General features: G+C 40.4%; 3 gene segments (V, D, J or C); all 3 read left to right on the top strand.

Annotated features, from left to right (window-relative positions):
* Positions 1-1,626: 1,626 nt before the first annotated feature.
* On the top strand, positions 1,627-2,226 carry LOC114565607 (T cell receptor alpha variable 38-2/delta variable 8-like; the record flags this gene model as incomplete). The annotated part of the segment is given in 2 exon segments: positions 1,627-1,825; positions 1,913-2,226. Coding segments are annotated over 2 exon segments (360 nt in total), but the record flags the coding sequence as incomplete, so codon positions are not given.
* Positions 2,227-4,557: 2,331 nt separating this feature from the next.
* Positions 4,558-5,391, top strand: LOC114565010 (T cell receptor alpha variable 12-3-like). The segment is given in 2 exon segments: positions 4,558-4,726; positions 4,848-5,391. Coding segments are annotated over 2 exon segments (450 nt in total).
* A 6,791-nt stretch (positions 5,392-12,182) lies between these two features.
* On the top strand, positions 12,183-17,470 carry LOC114566047 (T-cell receptor alpha chain V region CTL-F3-like). The segment is given in 3 exon segments: positions 12,183-12,286; positions 16,761-17,155; positions 17,441-17,470. Coding segments are annotated over 3 exon segments (471 nt in total).
* Positions 17,471-18,165: the final 695 nt, after the last annotated feature.

Below are 18,165 nucleotides of genomic sequence, written 5' to 3'. Positions count from 1 at the left end.
TGGAAGAACATTGCTCATCTGCTGTCTGTTTGGCTTTAACAACTCCAAAGACATGTTGCTTTACCTGTTTTTACTTTTCTCTCCTTTTATATGTGAGTGTTAGAACAGAGATCAAAGTCTCATATAACCTGCTGTATTAACCAGTTACTTCATAACTAAAGGTTTATCTCGTAAGTTAATCATAACTGATGTGAATAATACTCATTTTGCAGCCCTGGGTTCCATGAACAGCATAAAGCCAGAAAGTACTGAAGAAAATGTTGCAGAGGGCAGAAACATCAACCTGACCTGTACATATGAGGGTGATATCAACAATATCCAGTGGTACCGACAATACCAGAGATCCAGACCAGAGTTCCTGCTCTCCATCACAGAGGGAGGATGAATTCATCCAACTGGTTCTGAATTCTCAGCTCACATTGACAAGTCAAAAAACGTGTTAAACTGGAGATCATCTCAGTTTGTTAACGGAGGAAGCATTAGCTGCGCAGTATACTCGCCGCATCCGAACTGTCTTGCGCCAATGTGACATCATGGGATCACTGTAACTATTTATACTCGCACGTGGTGGTCACGACACTAGTTACAGTGTTCTCCTGAACAGAGGTGGCACTAATGAGGTAAGGCTACCGACTTTACTATTTCTACAGACTAGAAGAAGAAGAAAAAGGTAAACAATGGCAGAACTGGCAGCAGCAGTTTCCATTTGATTGGATGAGCTACTTGGTCGGATCAAGCCTTTCATTCACCATAAAAGAACTCATCTTAACCCAGTAAGTTTACAAGAGAGACTTGCAGTCACTCTGAGAGTTCTGGCATCCGGTGCCCTCAAACTCGTCCATGCTTCCTGTTTCTGCTTTTGTCGCGCCTCTGAAAAAAATGGAGTTGTGCATGACCAGAGGTCTACGTCATCTTGAAGTCACATTGGCGCGACAGGTTGGCTGTAGCGACTGTAAAAACGCCTTGACAGAGAGGTGAAGATACAGATCTAAGAGGAGACAGAGACATTCAGGGAGGAGCTGAGCTGTTACTGAACAGTGGATGAAAGAGGAACTTCTGTATTCTGAGTTCAATAAACAAACAATCAACATTACCTTTATTCAACATGCTGTCATTGCAGAATTTTGTGTTTTATCTGATGTTTCTCATTATTCTAACAGGTTTGTTAGATTCTGTATTAAGGAAAACCTTAATTTCAATATTTTCTTAATCTGTTGAATCAGTGAGTTTTATAAAATGCAATAAGAAATGATCTCTTCCTTTAGGTGTCAGCTATGAAGAACTCACTCCAGTCGAGACAGAAAAGAACAGTTTAGAAGACAGCTCTGTTACTCTCTCCTACAAGTACTTGGAATTGTTACCTAATGATAATTTCTTCTGGTATCGACAACATCCAGGAAAACCACCAGAGTTCATCATCTCTCATTTAGGAACAGGAGGAATATTGACAAGTCGAATCGCTGGACTGAAGATTAAAGTGGAGGACAAACAAATCCATATGAACATCTCCTCAGCTAAGCTGTCTGACTCTGCTGTGTACTACTGTGCTGTGAGGCCCACAGTGACAGGAAACACCAAAACTCTGTACAAAAACCTTTGGAGCAAAGACAACACAATACTCCACAACATCCACCAGAGGGAATCACACACTGTTCACGACAATCAAAGTTGTTGAGAGATCCTCCAGAGATGATAAAGAGGAAGGACCAATGAAGTGAAGGCCCAGATCCATCAGAGTATCAATGCTCTTCCTCTCTCTCCTCCCCTCTCACTGCAGACATGAAACACTGGCTGACTAACATCCTGATTCTGACTCTCTGTCTAGGTAACTATTTAAACTACTGATTGTTCTCCTTTAATCAATCATCTATATTGATTCATCTTTTTCTCTGCATGTTCTCTTCTTCCCCAGAGTGTAAAGGAGAAGACAGAGTAATCCAGCCATCAGAAGATTTCATTACTACTGAAGGAGAGACAGTTACTCTTGACTGTACATTTGAGACCAGTGACACATATCCCTATTTGTTCTGGTACAAACAAGAAGTAAATGATTTCCCAAAGTATATGCTGAAGCGTTACTCAAACACAAAAGAAAATGCTCCAGAGTTCCAGAAAGAAAGATTTGATGCTACAATCAACCAGACAGTTCCTCTGAAGATCCAGAAGCTTCAGCTGTCTGACTCTGCTGTGTACTACTGTGCTCTGCAGCCCACAGTGACAGGAAACACCAAAACTCTGTACAAAAACCTTTGGAGCAAAGACAACACAATACTCCACAACTTCCACTAGATGGAGACACACTGTTAAATTTCAATATGATGTTGTCTAGAATCCCTTTACCTTAGAAGTGTAACCCCACAGTCACACTAGCTACAAGAGACAGAGACAAAGTGACATGACGCTCCATAAGCCGGGAGGCGCCCGCGAGGCGGCCCGCTGGGGACGCGCCACAATAACGGGATGGCGGAGGTTGGGTTTAGGAAAAAGGAAGGAAAAAGCCTCATGAACAATGTTAGTCTAATGGCTTCATTTTCTCTACTTTTTTTCACAAATAATAGCTGGAGACAAAATCTCTCCAGTAAACCCACATGAAGTCAGTGAAAGAGAAGGAGAATCTGTTACACTCAGATGTGAATATGAGACAGTGTATAGTAGTCCTTTACTTTACTGGTACAGTCATCATTCAGACCTTCAGGCACTTCAGTTTATACTCTAATTTGCGCTGCCTGGAGCTAGTTAAATTGATTTATTGTGCAATAGTACCACTACATTCACTTTGCATTGAGTCTGAACACAACGTCCAAGTTGGATCAATAAAAAAAAAAACACTAGTGATAAGCATCTTAAAATTGTCTGATGTGTAATGTATTTACAGCCTCACTTGGCTACTAGCAAGGCATTCAGTCATGTTGCTATATATATATATATATATATATATATATATATATATATCCCAGTCATAATTACCACTGGGAAACTGAATGTTTCAGAAAGCTTCCACATATTCCACCTGCCAAACAGTGCAGAAGTGTCTCAAAAAGCAAACATGCATGGATGCCTCGAATCAGCCAAAGCTCATCGCTCAAATAGTAGTGTGTCTTTAAGGTATATAGTGCTATACTGACCGTGTACAGTATCTATTAACCTTACCATCATGAATGTGTGAGGATGTAAATGGTCGCAAGTTGTAAATCTAATCATCTTTCTCATCATTACCTTCAATCCCACGAGACTTGAATACTGCACACAGGTTTGGAAAAAGAAAGGGTAGAGGTGACTGTTGACTATTGGTTTTTCTTGTAAGAATCAAACACAAAGGCAACAACACCATACATTAGTTCATTCAACTGTTGAGATTGTTATGAGGACCCACCCCAGAGCAGAAAAACAATTAATTCGGAAAACATTTGGAAAAACTGCAAAAAAAGCTGCTGTTGCAGACCTTTATACAACTAAGTGAGACTAGAACTGAGATTTTTCTTGCCCCTAAACTTTTTGTAAAATAAGTGTAATCAAAAAATGCTAAACCATCGGTTAGGAATACTGCTCAAAGTCAAAGTATAATATTTGATGCCAAGCTTTTCTTTGAATATCAGCTGACTCAAATTGTACTGTGACTTTTCTCCCATAAAAAATAAAAAAACTTTACAAAAGGCTGCCACTAGTCTGTTAACAAGGAGGAAGTGTAACTAAGCGGAGTGTAAATACAGAGCACCAACAAGCTGGAGAGACTCAGGGAGGAGCTGAGCTGTTATTGAACTATAGAAGAGAGAGGAACTTCTATATTCAACAGAGATCAATACACAAACCATCAACATTACCTTTATTCAACATGCTGTCACTGCAGCATTGTGTGTTTTCTCTGATGGTTCTTTCCATTCTAACAGGTATGTTAGATTAAGTAAAGTAAAGTTATATTGCAATAACATCTGAATGTGAATTATTTATTATGTATTTTGCAATGTAAACTTATAACAGTTCTCTCTTCCTTTAGGTGTCAGTTTTGAAGAACTCACTCCAGTCCAGAAAGAAGAGAACAGTTTAGAAGGCAGCTCTGTTACTCTGTCCTACACATACTTGGAATTGTCATCTGGTGATTATTTCTTCTGGTACCGACAATATCCAGGAAAACCACCAGAGTTCATCATCTCACACTCTGCTTCAGGAAAAGAAGGAAATAATGTAATCCCAGGATTGAAGATTAAAGTGGAGGACAAACAAATCCATATGAACATCCCCTCAGCTAAGGTGTCTGACTCTGCTGTGTACTACTGTGCTGTGAAGCCCACAGTGACAGGAAACACCAAAACTCTGTACAAAAACCTTTGGAGCAAAGACAACACAATACTCCACAACATCCACCAGAGGGAGTCACACACTGTTAAACTTTAAGACAATCACACAACAACATCAGAAACCACCAAAGGTCTTCATTCTCTTCACCGCTTTTTTATGTCTTTACCTTTCAGGAAAAGGTTATTCTCTGGCCCCGCCCACTGACGTTTAACTCAACCAATGAGATTATTTCTGTCTCCAGAGCAGAAATGTTTGAGGAACTAAAAGCACAATCAGCTTGATGTTGAGAAGAAGGGCTGCACATCAGAGAGGCTGTTTAGTTTCTCATTCTACTGCAGTGGAAGAACATTGCTCATCTGCTGTCTGTTTGGCTTTAACAACTCCAAAGACATGTTGCTTTACCTGTTTTTACTTTTCTCTCCCTTTATAGGTGAGTGTTAGAACAGAGGTCAAAGTCTCATATAACCTGCTGTATTAACCAGTTACTTCATAACTAGAGGTTTATCTATGTAAGTTAATGATAACTGACGTGAATAATACTCATTTTGCAGCCCTGGGTTCCATGAACAGCATAAAGCCAGAAAGTACTGAAGAACATGTTGCAGAGGGCAGAAACATCATCCTGACCTGTACATATGAGGGTAATATCTACAATATCCAGTGGTACCGACAATACCAGAGATCCAGACCAGAGTTCCTGCTTTACATCACAGAGGGAGGGGTGATTCATCCAACTGGTTCTGATTTCTCAGCTCACATTGACAAGTCAAAGAAACGTGTTAAACTGGAGATCATCTCAGCTAAGCTGTCTGACTCTGCTGTGTACTACTGTGCTCTGCAGCCCACAGTGACAGGAAACACCAAAACTCTGTACAAAAACCTTTGGAGCAAAGACAACACAATACTCCACAACATCCACCAGAGGGAGTCACACACTGTTAAACTTCAATATTTTTCATGATGTAGTCTAGAATCACTTTATGGAGAGACTCAGGGAGGAGCTGAGCTGTTACTGAACTATAGAAGAGAGAGGAACTTCTATATTCAACAGAGATCAATACACAAACCATCAACATTACCTTTATTCAACATGCTGTCACTGCAGCATTGTGTGTTTCCTCTTTTGTTTCTTTCCATCCTCACAGGTATGTTAGATTATGCAGCATGAAAACCTTGTATTCTAATAACATCTGAATGTGAATCATGTATTAAGTGTTTTACAACATGAAATAACAGTTATCTCTGTTTTTAGGTGTCAGTTTTGAAGAACTCACTCCAGTAGAGAAAGAAGAGAACAGTTTAGAAGGCAGCTCTGTTACTCTGTCCTACAGATATTTGGAAATGTCATCGGGTGATTATTTCTTCTGGTATCGACAATATTCAGGAAAATCCCCAGAGTTCCTCATCTCCCACTCTGCTTCAGGAAAAGAATTAAGCAACAATGATGTAATGCCCGGACTGAAGATTGAAGTGGAGGACAAACAAATCCATATGAACATCTCCTCAGCTAAGCTGTCTGACTCTGCTGTGTACTACTGTGCTCTGCAGCCCACAGTGACAGGAAACACCAAAACTCTGTACAAAAACCTTTGGAGCAAAGACAACACAATACTCCACAACATCCACCAGAGGGAGTCACACACTGTTAAACTCAAATATGTTTTCCTGATGTAGTCTAGAATCACTTTACCTTAGTAGAGTAACTAAGAGAAGTGAAAATACAGAACTAGGAGGAGACGGAGAGACTCAGGGAGGAGCAGAGCTGTTACTGAACTATAGAAGAGAGAGGAACTTCTATATTCAACAGAGATCAATACACAAACCATCAACATTACCTTTATTCAACATGCTGTCACTGCAGCATTGTGTGTTTTCTCTGCTGTTTCTTTCCATTCTAACAGGTATGTTGGACTATGAAGCATGAAAAAGTTTATGCAGAAGTTTAATCCCCATACCATCTAATGTGAATCGTTCATTATGTCTTTTACAACATTAAATAACTGTTATCTTTGCCTTTATGTGTCAGATGTGAAGAACTCATTCCACTCGAGAAAGAAAAGAACATTTTTGAAGGCAGTTCTGTTACTCTGTCCTACAGATACTCTGAACAAGCTGATAACAATGATTATTTCTTCCGGTATCGACAATATCCAGGAAAACCACCAGAGTTCATCATATTCATCTCAGGGATGAACATTACAAAAAAAGCTGAGTCTCTGACATTGGACACAAGGTTCTCTACGAAACTGTCTGAAGAAAAGCGTAGTGTGGATCTTCAGATCTCCTCTGCTGCAGTGACAGACTCTGCTCTGTACTACTGTGCTGTGAGGCCCACAGTGACAGCAAACCCACAGTCTCTGTACAAAAACACAAGCTGACACACTGACAAGCTGCTGGAAGACTTTTTTCTACACTGTTGTACTGAACTTTGTACCTCCACTAGAGGGAGACATTATCAAGTAGGAGGTGCACTACTTCTGCACTGTGTTCAACCATTCAGTCAATAATAAGTGCTGCTGTGAAGAGAACAATTCTCAGACTGAATGTTGAACATCAGCTAGTTTCTCCTGTTGATTTAAACCTTGTTGTAGAGATGGAACATTGGCTGTGGATTATTCTTGCAGCTCTTTTCTTTGGTAAGATACAAAGAACATCATGGTTTTATTATTTTCTAAAGATGTATATAAACTGCTGTTCAGAACAGAAATCTCTTAACAGTTGAGCTGTTTCTGTCCAGAGTAACAATGTAGAGTTGATATTTTATAGAGTTCATATTTTCCACTGTTTTCTCCTTTCAGTCTCACAAACAATGTTAGTCTAATGGCTTCATTCTCTCTACTTTTTCCAACTCAGGATTTATAGCTGGAGACAAAATCTTTCCTGTAGGACATGAAGGCAGTGAAAGAGAAGGAGAATCTGTCTCACTCAGATGTGACTATGAGACTAATAACAACAATGTCTACCTTCACTGGTACAGACATCATTCAGACCTTCAGGCGCCTCAGTTTATACTCTGGAAAGGAGCAAGAGACTACGCGTCACGAACGAATATATCCCAGATAAGCGATATGAATCCGAAACAACAGAGAAAACAACTGAACTGACCATAAAGAGACTAACCCTGGCAGACACAGGTCTCTACTACTGTGTTCTAGAAACACAGTGATACAAAGTGTAGAAGAGGCTGTACAAAAACCTGAACACAGATATCTGACTACTCTTCAAAGAGGAGGGAAGTGGTATTCAAACCACAGCTTCATATCAGATGGATTCTGATTATTCCAGTTTTATCAGAGTCCCTGTGGTTACAGCTGCTAATGTAACACTGTGGGAGGATTCACATGAGCAGCAAATCCACATCAATAACAAACCAACTGTATGATGGTTCAAACACAAGACACCATGACAACAAATAAATGGACACTGACTTACCTACTAAATCCTCTTCGTACCATGTGGGCCATTAGGCCACAATGAGCTCCTTCTATTGTTCAACTTTTTGAGCTGCTTCCCAAATAGATACTGAAACACTAATAAAGTGGAAATCACTGGTAGTTTATATTACATGACATCATAATTCACAGAAGAAGTCAGTAGAATTACATTTTTACTGCCAAAGATTTTACTAACTTAATAATTTCATTAAAAAACGTTTCCCCAACAACTTCACTAGCTTTGAATTTGACCTCAAATGGCTGCAGAGGACCAAAAGATACTAAACTGTCACTTTACATTCTAGAAACATTCTGAAAAGAGAATTAAACATAACTTATTGAATTATTAAGTCTCAGTTTACTTTCAAACTTTCAAGAAAGAAATATTAAAAAGGCATGTACAGGTTCACTCCAATTACCAGCTTTTATATGTAAAACAGGAACCATGTCAGCTGAAAACTGCAAAGACCACTTCATACAAGAAGAGTTACACTAAGAAAGGAGATAGGCAAAACATGTATTAGGTGTAAATTAGTCAGTAGGGGGAATAACCCAGGGCTGTGATCAGGTTCCTCCTTCTAATCCACCAATTTAGTGTTGATGAAGACTAAACAGAGAGATCACAGCCTTCTTTATACTTGCTGTAGCTCAGAGTTACTCCACACTGCAGATATGAAGCCTCTGTTCATCTCAGTGTTGCTGGCTGCTATGAGCCTTGGTATGAACACAACTCTGTTTCTTTGATAACAATACCACCTTGAAATTAATCTTTCATAGCTCACTGATATTGTTTGTTGCCGTTTTACAGAATGCAGAGCACAAAAAGACAATGTGCTGCAAAAACAAGAAGATGTGACTGTTACTGAAGGAGAGGCAGTAACACTTGGCTGTCACTATAACAGCAGTTCAACTAATAATAATCTCTTCTGGTACAAACAGGATGGAAACAACAGCCCCAAATTTATTCTCAGCCGCGTTCAAGGGGATGAAGGAACACACCAGACGAGTTCAAGGAGAGATTTTCATTTACACACAATTCCAAGTTAAGATCAGTTCCTCTGAAGATCCAGAAGCTTCAGCTGTCTGACTCTGCTGTGTACTACTGTGCTCTGAGGCCCACAGTGACAGGAAACACCAAAACTCTGCAAAGACAACACAATACTCAACAACATCCAGCAGAGGGAGTCACACACTGTTAAACTTCAATCAATATATAGTCTAGAATCACTTTACCCTAGAAGTGTAAATGAGAGAAGTGAAAATACAGAGCCATGAGGAGATGGAGAGACTCAGGGAGGAGCTGAGCTGTTACTGAACTATAGAAGAGAGAGGAACTTCTATATTCAACAGAGATCAATACACAAACCATCAACATTACCTTTATTCAACATGATGTCACTGCAGCATTGTGTGTTTTCTCTGCTATTTCTTTCCATTCTAACAGGTATGTCAGATTATGCAGCATGAAAGGCTTATTCCAATAACATCTGCATGTGAATCATTTGAGCATTGTACAACATGAAATAACAGTTATCTCTTCCTTTAGGTATCAGCTGTGAAGAACTAACTCCAGTCCAGAAAGAAGAGAACAGTTTAGAAGGCAGCTCTGTTACTCTGTCCTACAAATACTCCAAACAAGCAACTAGTAGTGATTATTTCTTCTGGTATCGACAATATCCTGGAAAACCACCAGAGTTCCTCATCTCTCATCTGGAATCAGGAAAAATAATGCAAAATACAAACTCTGGACTGTCTGTTTCTGTAAGTGAGGATAAAACAAAAATGGATCTTCAGATCTCCTCTGCTGCAGTAACAGACTCTGCTCTGTACTACTGTGCTGTGAAGCCCACAGTGACAACAAACCCACAGTCTCTGTACAAAAACCTGACAGCTCCTCACTGAACATATACACACTGCAGCACGATAGCTCAGTAGTTAGCACTTCTGCCTCACAGCAAGAAGGTTCTGGGCTCAAACCCAGGTCGTCTCAGGCCTTTCTGTGTGGAGTGTGCATGTTCTCCCCATGTTTGCATGGGTTTCCTCCACCATCAAAAACATGTACTAGGTTCTCCAGTCAGTGCCCTTGATCAAGGCACTGGTTCAGATCTGGAGTTGGTCCCTGGGCGCTGTGATTGGCTGCCCATTGCTCCCTCGAGGGATGGGTTAAATGCAGAGAATGAATTTCGCTACATGTATGTGTCAAATAAAGTACCTTTACCTTTTAGCTTCTCCTTTTATTGAACAACAGTGCCATCATGGCAGAAGGGCTTGCGCTGCTCCATGTTTGAGAATATAAACAAAGTCACGTGACTGGGGGCAGAGGGTGAATGATAGCAAATTTTATTTGATTTAATTTAAGTAATGATGAGCATAGTATTATATTAATGCAACCACAACGTGAAAAAAAAAAGAAAAAAAAGAAATAAAGAAAGAAAGAAAAGTTTAGGCTCTTTCGCCAGAGGGGCAGCAAAGCCAATCAGGGCAAACGGGCTGTTACCTGGGTAACAATAACCCGTACCTGTCCCTGGACCAAAAGGTCATCTTTCTCTTAACTGCTGTTTTATCCTTTTATCATCTAGCAAAAGTTTATTTTCTGGCACCTCCCACTGATGTTTAACTCAACCAATGAGATTATTCCTGTCTCCAGAGCAGAATTGTCATTAGTTTGATGTTGAGAAGAAGGGCTGCACATCAGAGAGGCTGTTTAGTTTCTCATTCTACTGCAGTGGAAGAACATTGCTCATCTGCTGTCTGTTTGGCTTTAACAACTCCAAAGACATGTTGCTTTACCTGTTTTTACTTTTCTCTCCTTTTATATGTGAGTGTTAGAACAGAGATCAAAGTCTCATATAACCTGCTGTATTAACCAGTTACTTCATAACTAAAGGTTTATCTGCGTAAGTTAATCATAACTGATGTGAATAATACTCATTTTGCAGCCCTGGGTTCCATGAACAGCATAAAGCCAGAAAGTACTGAAGAAAATGTTGCAGAGGGCAGAAACATCAACCTGACCTGTACATATGAGGGTGATATCAACAATATCCAGTGGTACCGACAATACCAGAGATCCAGACCAGAGTTCCTGCTCTCCATCACAGAGGGAGGATGAATTCATCCAACTGGTTCTGAATTCTCAGCTCACATTGACAAGTCAAAGAAACGTGTTAAACTGGAGATCATCTCAGTTTGTTAACCGGAGGAAGCATTAGCTGCGCAGTATACTCGCCGCATCCGAACTGTCTTGCGCCAATGTGACATCATGGGATCACTGTAACTATTTATACTCGCACGTGGTGGTCACGACACTAGTTGCAGTGTTCTCCTGAACAGAGGTGGCACTAATGAGGTAAGGCTACCGACTTTACTATTTCTACAGACTAGAAGAAGAAGAAAAAGGTAAACAATGGCAGAACTGGCAGCAGCAGTTTCCATTTGATTGGATGAGCTACTTGGTCGGATCAAGCCTTTCATTCACCATAAAAGAACTCATCTTAACCCAGTAAGTTTACAAGAGAGACTTGCAGTCACTCTGAGAGTTCTGGCATCCAGGTGCCCTCAAACTCGTCCATGCTTCCTGTTTCTGCTTTGTCGCGAGCCTCTGAAAAAAATGGAGTTGTGCATGACCAGAGGTCTACGTCATCTTGAAGTCACATTGGCGCGACAGGTTGGCTGTAGCGACTGTAAAAACGCCTTGACAGAGAGGTGAAGATACAGATCTAAGAGGAGACAGAGACATTCAGGGAGGAGCTGAGCTGTTACTGAACAGTGGATGAAAGAGGAACTTCTGTATTCTGAGTTCAATAAACAAACAATCAACATTACCTTTATTCATCATGCTGTCATTGCAGAATTTTGTGTTTTATCTGATGTTTCTCATTATTCTAACAGGTTTGTTAGATTCTGTATTAAGGAAAACCTTAATTTCAATATTTTCTTATTCTGTTGAATCAGTGAGTTTTATAAAATGCAATACGAAATGATCTCTTCCTTTAGGTGTCAGCTATGAAGAACTCACTCCAGTCGAGACAGAAAATAACAGTTTAGAAGACAGCTCTGTTACTCTGTCCTACAAGTACTTGGAATTGTCACCTAGTGATAATTTCTTCTGGTATCGACAACATCCAGGAAAACCACCAGAGTTCATCATCTCTCATTTAGGAACAGGAGGAATATTGACAAGTCCAATCGCTGGACTGAAGATTAAAGTGGAGGACAAACAAATCCATATGAACATCTCCTCAGCTAAGGTGTCTGACTCTGCAGTGTACTACTGTGCTGTGAGGCCCACAGTGACAGGAAACACCAAAACTCTGTACAAAAACCTTTGGAGCAAAGACAACACAATACTCCACAACATCCACCAGAGGGAGTCACACACTGTTCACGACAATCAAAGTTGTTGAGAGATCCTCAACAGATGATAAAGAGGAAGGACCAATGAAGTGAAGGCCCAGATCCATCAGAGTATCAATGCTCTTCCTCTCTCTCCTCCCCTCTCACTGCAGACATGAAACACTGGCTGACTAACATCCTGATTCTGACTCTCTGGCTAGGTAACTATTTAAATTACTGATTGTTCTCCTTTAATCAATCATCTTTATTGATTCATCTTTTTCTCTGCATGGTCTCTTCTTCCCCAGAGTGTAAAGCAGAAGACAGAGTAATCCAGCCATCAGGAGATTTCATTACTACTGAAGGAGAGACAGTTACTCTTGACTGTACATTTTTGACCAGTAACACATATCCCTATTTGTTCTGGTACAAACAAGAAGTCAATGATTTCCCAAAGTACATGCTTAAGCGTTACTCAAACACAAAAGAAAATGCTCCAGAGTTCCAGAAAGAAAGATTTGATGCTACAATCAACACGACATCAGTTCCTCTGAAGATCCAGAAGCTTCAGCTGTCTGATTCTGCTGTGTACTACTGTGCTCTGCAGCCCACAGTGACAGGAAACACCAAAACTCTGTACAAAAACCTTTGGAGCAAAGACAACATAATACTCCACAACATCCACCAGAGGGAGTAACACACTGTCAAATTTCAATATGATGTTGTCTAGAATCCCTTTACCTTAGAAGTGTAACCCCACAGTCACACTAGCTACAAGAGACCGAGACAAAGTGACAGGCTACCATTCAATTTCAATGGGGGTGGCCGGTTGCCAGCAACAAGCGACGAGCTCGCCGCTGCCACAAGCAAGGCGGGGCCAAAATAGACAAAAAGTCTGTTCTATGCAAATGCTGAGCGTTGCGACAAAGCCACTGCCTATCAGAGTGAAGGCAGCGTGACTTATGTCCAACCCGGTCTCACGGCAGTTTGTGTAAATGTCAACGTTATTCTCGGGGAAAGGACGCCGGCAGGCGGCCGAAAAGGACGCTCCATAAGCCGGGAGGCGCCCGCGAGGCGGCCCGCTGGGGACGCGCCACAATAACGGGATGGCGGAGATTGGGTTTAGGAAAAACCTTACGGGGAAATGGCGCCTTAAATGCCGGGAGACGCGCCACAGTAACACGCGGGACAAAACGCCACTCGCAGGGACGCCATCCCCGGGAAACAAAGCGCCACACGCGGGACGCGATCCCCGGTCTCCTAGGTGAAAGTCCTGTGTTGTTTGTGTTGTTTGACCCATCCACCACCCCGACCAACCTCCCTACCCTGACTTTCGGCTTTTTATATTACTCCCTACCATTTTCGTGCTGTGGCCACAAAATATGCTTCCCATTGAAATATATTACTTACCATTTTCTTGTTGTCCGCCACGTAAAAACCGACAAAAACGTGTCCGTGAACACGTATCAATAGATTAAAATAACGTCACATTTACACGAACTGCCATGAGACCGGGCTTGTATGTCAGTGGCTCGAGTCGAAGAAAATAATTCAAGATGGCGGAAAACGCTTCAGGACATCGTATTTCTGTATATATCTGATATATTTGGCATTTTATCTCATATATTTTCTTACTTTTATCAAGAAATAAATACTTTTAAATCCAAAAACATCGTTCTTGTGACTTAACAATACCTCTGAAGTAACTTTTAAGACGTGCTTGAAGGTAGCACCGGAGAATTCCTGTTTACTGTTGCCAAGCAACCAGGGGTAGGCTAGGCACGCCCAGGAGCACCCACAAGCGAATTCATGTCGCTCTCTGTTGTAGCTAATGTGACTGTAGGGTCAGGGAGGAGCTGAGCTGTTACTGAACTATAGAAGAGAGAGGAACTTCTATATTCAACAGAGATCAATACACAAACCATCAACATTACCTTTATTCAACATGCTGTCACTGCAGCATTGTGTGTTTTCTCTGATGTTTATTTCAATTATTACAGGTAATTACATTTTACATTCTTCTAAGTTTGATTCCAATGTTTCATGAATGTAATTCATTTCTTGAGTTTTGTAACAAAATAAAAAAAATGTATCTCTTAATGTAGGTGTCAGCTGTGAAGACCTCAGTCCAGAAGAGAAAGAAGATAAAAGTTTAGAAGGCAGCTCTGTTACTCTGTCCTACAGATACTCCAAGACTATAACAGCTAATGATGATTTTTTCTGGTATCGTCAAAATCCAGGAGAACCACCAGATTTTCTCATTTACATTTCAGGGCTTGGTTCTACAAGACCCGGAGAGTCTCTACAATCAGACACAAGGTTCTCTACTAAACTGTCTGGCGAAAAGCATCTGGATCTGCAGATCTCCTCTGCTGCAGTGACAGACTCTGCTCTGTACTACTGTGCTGTGAGGCCCACAGTGACAGCAAACCCACAGTCTCTGTACAAAAACAAGCTGACAAGCTGCTGGAAGTTTTTCCACATTGTTGTACTTAACTTTGTACCTCCACTAGAGGACGACATTAACTGCAAAAACCAAAGAACTCATCATAGACTACAGGAGAAAGAAAACAGAGATCCCATAATTAATTGTCAACGGGGACTGTGTGGGTGGCAGACTTCCGCTTCCTGCGAGTCTACATTGAGAAGAGCCTATCCTGGAGCGGGAACATCTCTGAGATGCTGAAAAAGTCCCAACAGAGACTGTACTTCCTGAGAATACTCAAGAGGAATAAAATCACGCAAAGACTGCTGGTGTCCTTTGACCGTGCCTCCATTGAGCGCATACTAACATACTGCATGTGCGTATGGTACACCAGCTGCACAGCAGCATAGAGGAAAATGCTCCATAGGGTCATCAACACCGCCCAATCGATCGTTGGCTGCTTTCTCCCCACACTGGAAGAAGTTCCTGTTGTCTCAAAAAAGCCTGTAACATCATAAAGGACACATATCATCCTGGTCACACCCAGTTTGAACTGCTGCCTTCAGGCAGACAGTACGGATCAATTAATGGAAGGACAAATAGACTCAAACATAGTTTTTATCCCACTGCAATAAATGTGCAATATGGAAGCTGATGTGGAATAGATCTATGCAAATGACAGAAAGTATGCATGTCTGTAGATATGTGCAGTATGTTTATACTGTTTTTATGCAAAGACTGGATGTGTATGACCATGTGTGTTCATGTATACTGCTAATGCTGCTATGTTTTTATTTATTCTTTTTAAATAACATTAGGACTTACATTATATTTATTAGGACTTACATTATATTTTTTATAACTCAATGAATTGATGCACTGACTGGAGAGCACTTTAAATTTCGTTGTACATCTGACAATGACACTAAAGACCTATTCTATTCAAGTAGGCGGGGCACTACTTCTGTACTGTATTCGACCATTCAGTCAATAATAAATGCTGATGTGAAGAGAACAATTCTCAGGCTGAATCAACATATCCACCAGAGGGACACACACACTGTTAAACTTCAATATTTTTCATGATGTAGTGTAGAATCACTTTACCATAGAAGTGTAACTAGGAAAAGTCAAAATACAGAGCTAGGAGGAGACGGAGAGACTCAGGGAGGAGCCGAGCTGTTACTGAACTATAGAAGAGAGAGGAACTTCTATATTCAACAGAGATCAATACACAAACTATCAACATTACCTTTATTCAACATGCTGTCACTGCAGCATTGTGTGTTTTCTATGCTGTTTCTTTCCATTATAACAGGTATGTTAGATTATGCAGCATGAACAAGTTTTATTCCAATAACATCTGCATGTGAATCATTTGAGCATTGTACAACATGAAATAACAGTTATCTCTTCCTTTAGGTATCAGCTGTGAAGAACTAACTCCAGTCCAGAAAGAAGAGAACAGTTTAGAAGGCAGCTCTGTTACTCTGTCCTACAAATACTCCAAAGGTTCTGCTGATTATTTCTTCTGGTATCGACAATATTCTGGAAAGCCACCAGAGTTCCTCATCTCTCATCTGGAATCAGGAGAAATAATGCAAAATACAAACTCTGGACTGTCTGTTTCAGTGAGTGAGGATAAAACCAAAACATATCTTCAGATCTCCTCTGCTGCAGTGACAGACTCTGCTCTGTACTACTGTGCTGTGAGGCCCACAGTGACAGCAAACCCACAGTCTCTGTACAAAAACACAAGCTGACACACTGACAAGCTGCTGGAAGACTTTTTTCTACACTGTTGTACTGAACTTTGTACCTCCACTAGAGGGAGACATTATCAAGTAGGAGGTGAACTACTTCTGCACTGTGTTCAACCATTCAGTCAATAATAAGTGCTGCTGTGAAGAGAACAATTCTCAGACTGAATGTTGAACATCAGCTAGTTTCTCCTGTTGATTTAAACCTTGTTGTAGAGATGGAACATTGGCTGTGGATTATTCTTGCTGCTCTTTTCTTTGGTAAGATACAATGAACAACATGTTTCTTCTTTCAATAATTTTCACAAATAACAGACAAAAAAGCAAAACTGATAATTTTTGTTGGCTTTTAATAACTATTTATTTGGTATATTCTGATATCAGACAGGAGTCAGTGAAAATATGTGTCTGAATGTCTGGCAAGATAAAACTCAAACTGCTGACAGTTCTTCTTTAAACAATTATCTTTATTCATCCATCTCATCTTCTGCATGTTCTCTTCTTCCCCAGAGTGTAAAGGAGAAGACAGAGTGATCCAGCCAACAGGAGATGTCATTACTACTGAAGGAGAGATAGTTACTCTTGACTGTACATTTGAGACAACTTATCCAAGTCCATATTTATTCTGGTACAAACAACAAGTCAGTGATTTCCCAAAGTACATGCTGAAGCGTTTCTCAAAAACAGAAGAAAATGCTCCAGAGTTCCAGATGGACAGATTTGATGCAACAATCAACAAGACATCAGTTCCTCTGAAGATCCAGAAGCTTCAGCTGTCTGACTCTGCTGTGTACTACTGTGCTCTGAGGCCCACAGTGACAGGAAACACCAAAACTCTGTACAAAAACCTTTGGAGCAAAGACAACACAATACTCCACAACATCCACCAGAGGGAGTCACACACTGTTAAACTTCCATCAATATGTAGTCTAGAATCACTTTACAGAGAGACTCAGGGAGGAGCTGAGCTGTTACTGAACTATAGAAGAGAGAGGAACTTCTATATTCAACAGAGATCAATACTACCTTCATTCAACATGCTGTCACTGCAGCATTGTGTGTTTTCTTTGATGTTTCTCTCCATTCTAACAGGTATGTTAGATTATACAGCATGAAAAAGTTTCTGAGTATCTGAATGTGAATCATTTTTTTAGACTTTTACACCTAATAACAGTTATCTCGTCCTCTAGGTATCAGCTGTGAAGAACTCACTCCAGTAGAGACAGAAAAGAACAGTTTAGAAGGCAGCTCTGTTACTCTGTCCTACACATACTCCAAAAAAGCAACTGGTGCTGATTATTTCTTCTGGTATCGACACTATCCAGGAAAACCACCGGAGTTTCTCATCTTTCTCTTGGGAACGAAAAATGCTGCAAAGTCAGGACTGTCTGCTTCAGTAAGTGTGAGGGAGGATAAAACCAAAGTAGATCTGCAGATCTCCTCTGCTGCAGTGTCTGACTCTGCTGTGTACTACTGTGCTCTGAGGCCCACAGTGACAGGAAACACCAAAACTCAGTACAAAACCCTTTGGAGCAAAGACAACACAATACTCCACAACATCCACCAGAGGGAGTCACACACTGTTCAACATTTATATTTTTTATGATATCGAGGAAAATTTTGTTTTTCCTAATCATATTTTTTTGTGATTCCATACCTGTTTAAGGTTAAAAAAAAACATCTTACAATTACATTTTTTTATTTTTATTTATTTAAAGAATGTCCACTGTAGTGGACAACAGGATCATTTGAGTACAAAAAAAAACAAATTTGCTAGATGTGGAGTCATTATTTACATGAAGATAGTCCTGATGTCCACTATAATTGACATTCATAAAATGGCAAATTTTTCAAAAGATACATAATGTAATTTCTATCAGAACTCAATATATGATTCCTAACACCTTAATGAACA

The sequence above is a fragment of the Perca flavescens genome, chromosome 12 (assembly GCF_004354835.1).
Source record: "Perca flavescens isolate YP-PL-M2 chromosome 12, PFLA_1.0, whole genome shotgun sequence".
Classification (NCBI taxonomy): domain Eukaryota; kingdom Metazoa; phylum Chordata; class Actinopteri; order Perciformes; family Percidae; genus Perca; species Perca flavescens.
Note: the sequence above shows the minus strand (reverse complement) of the source record. Positions and strands in the feature narration are given on the sequence as shown.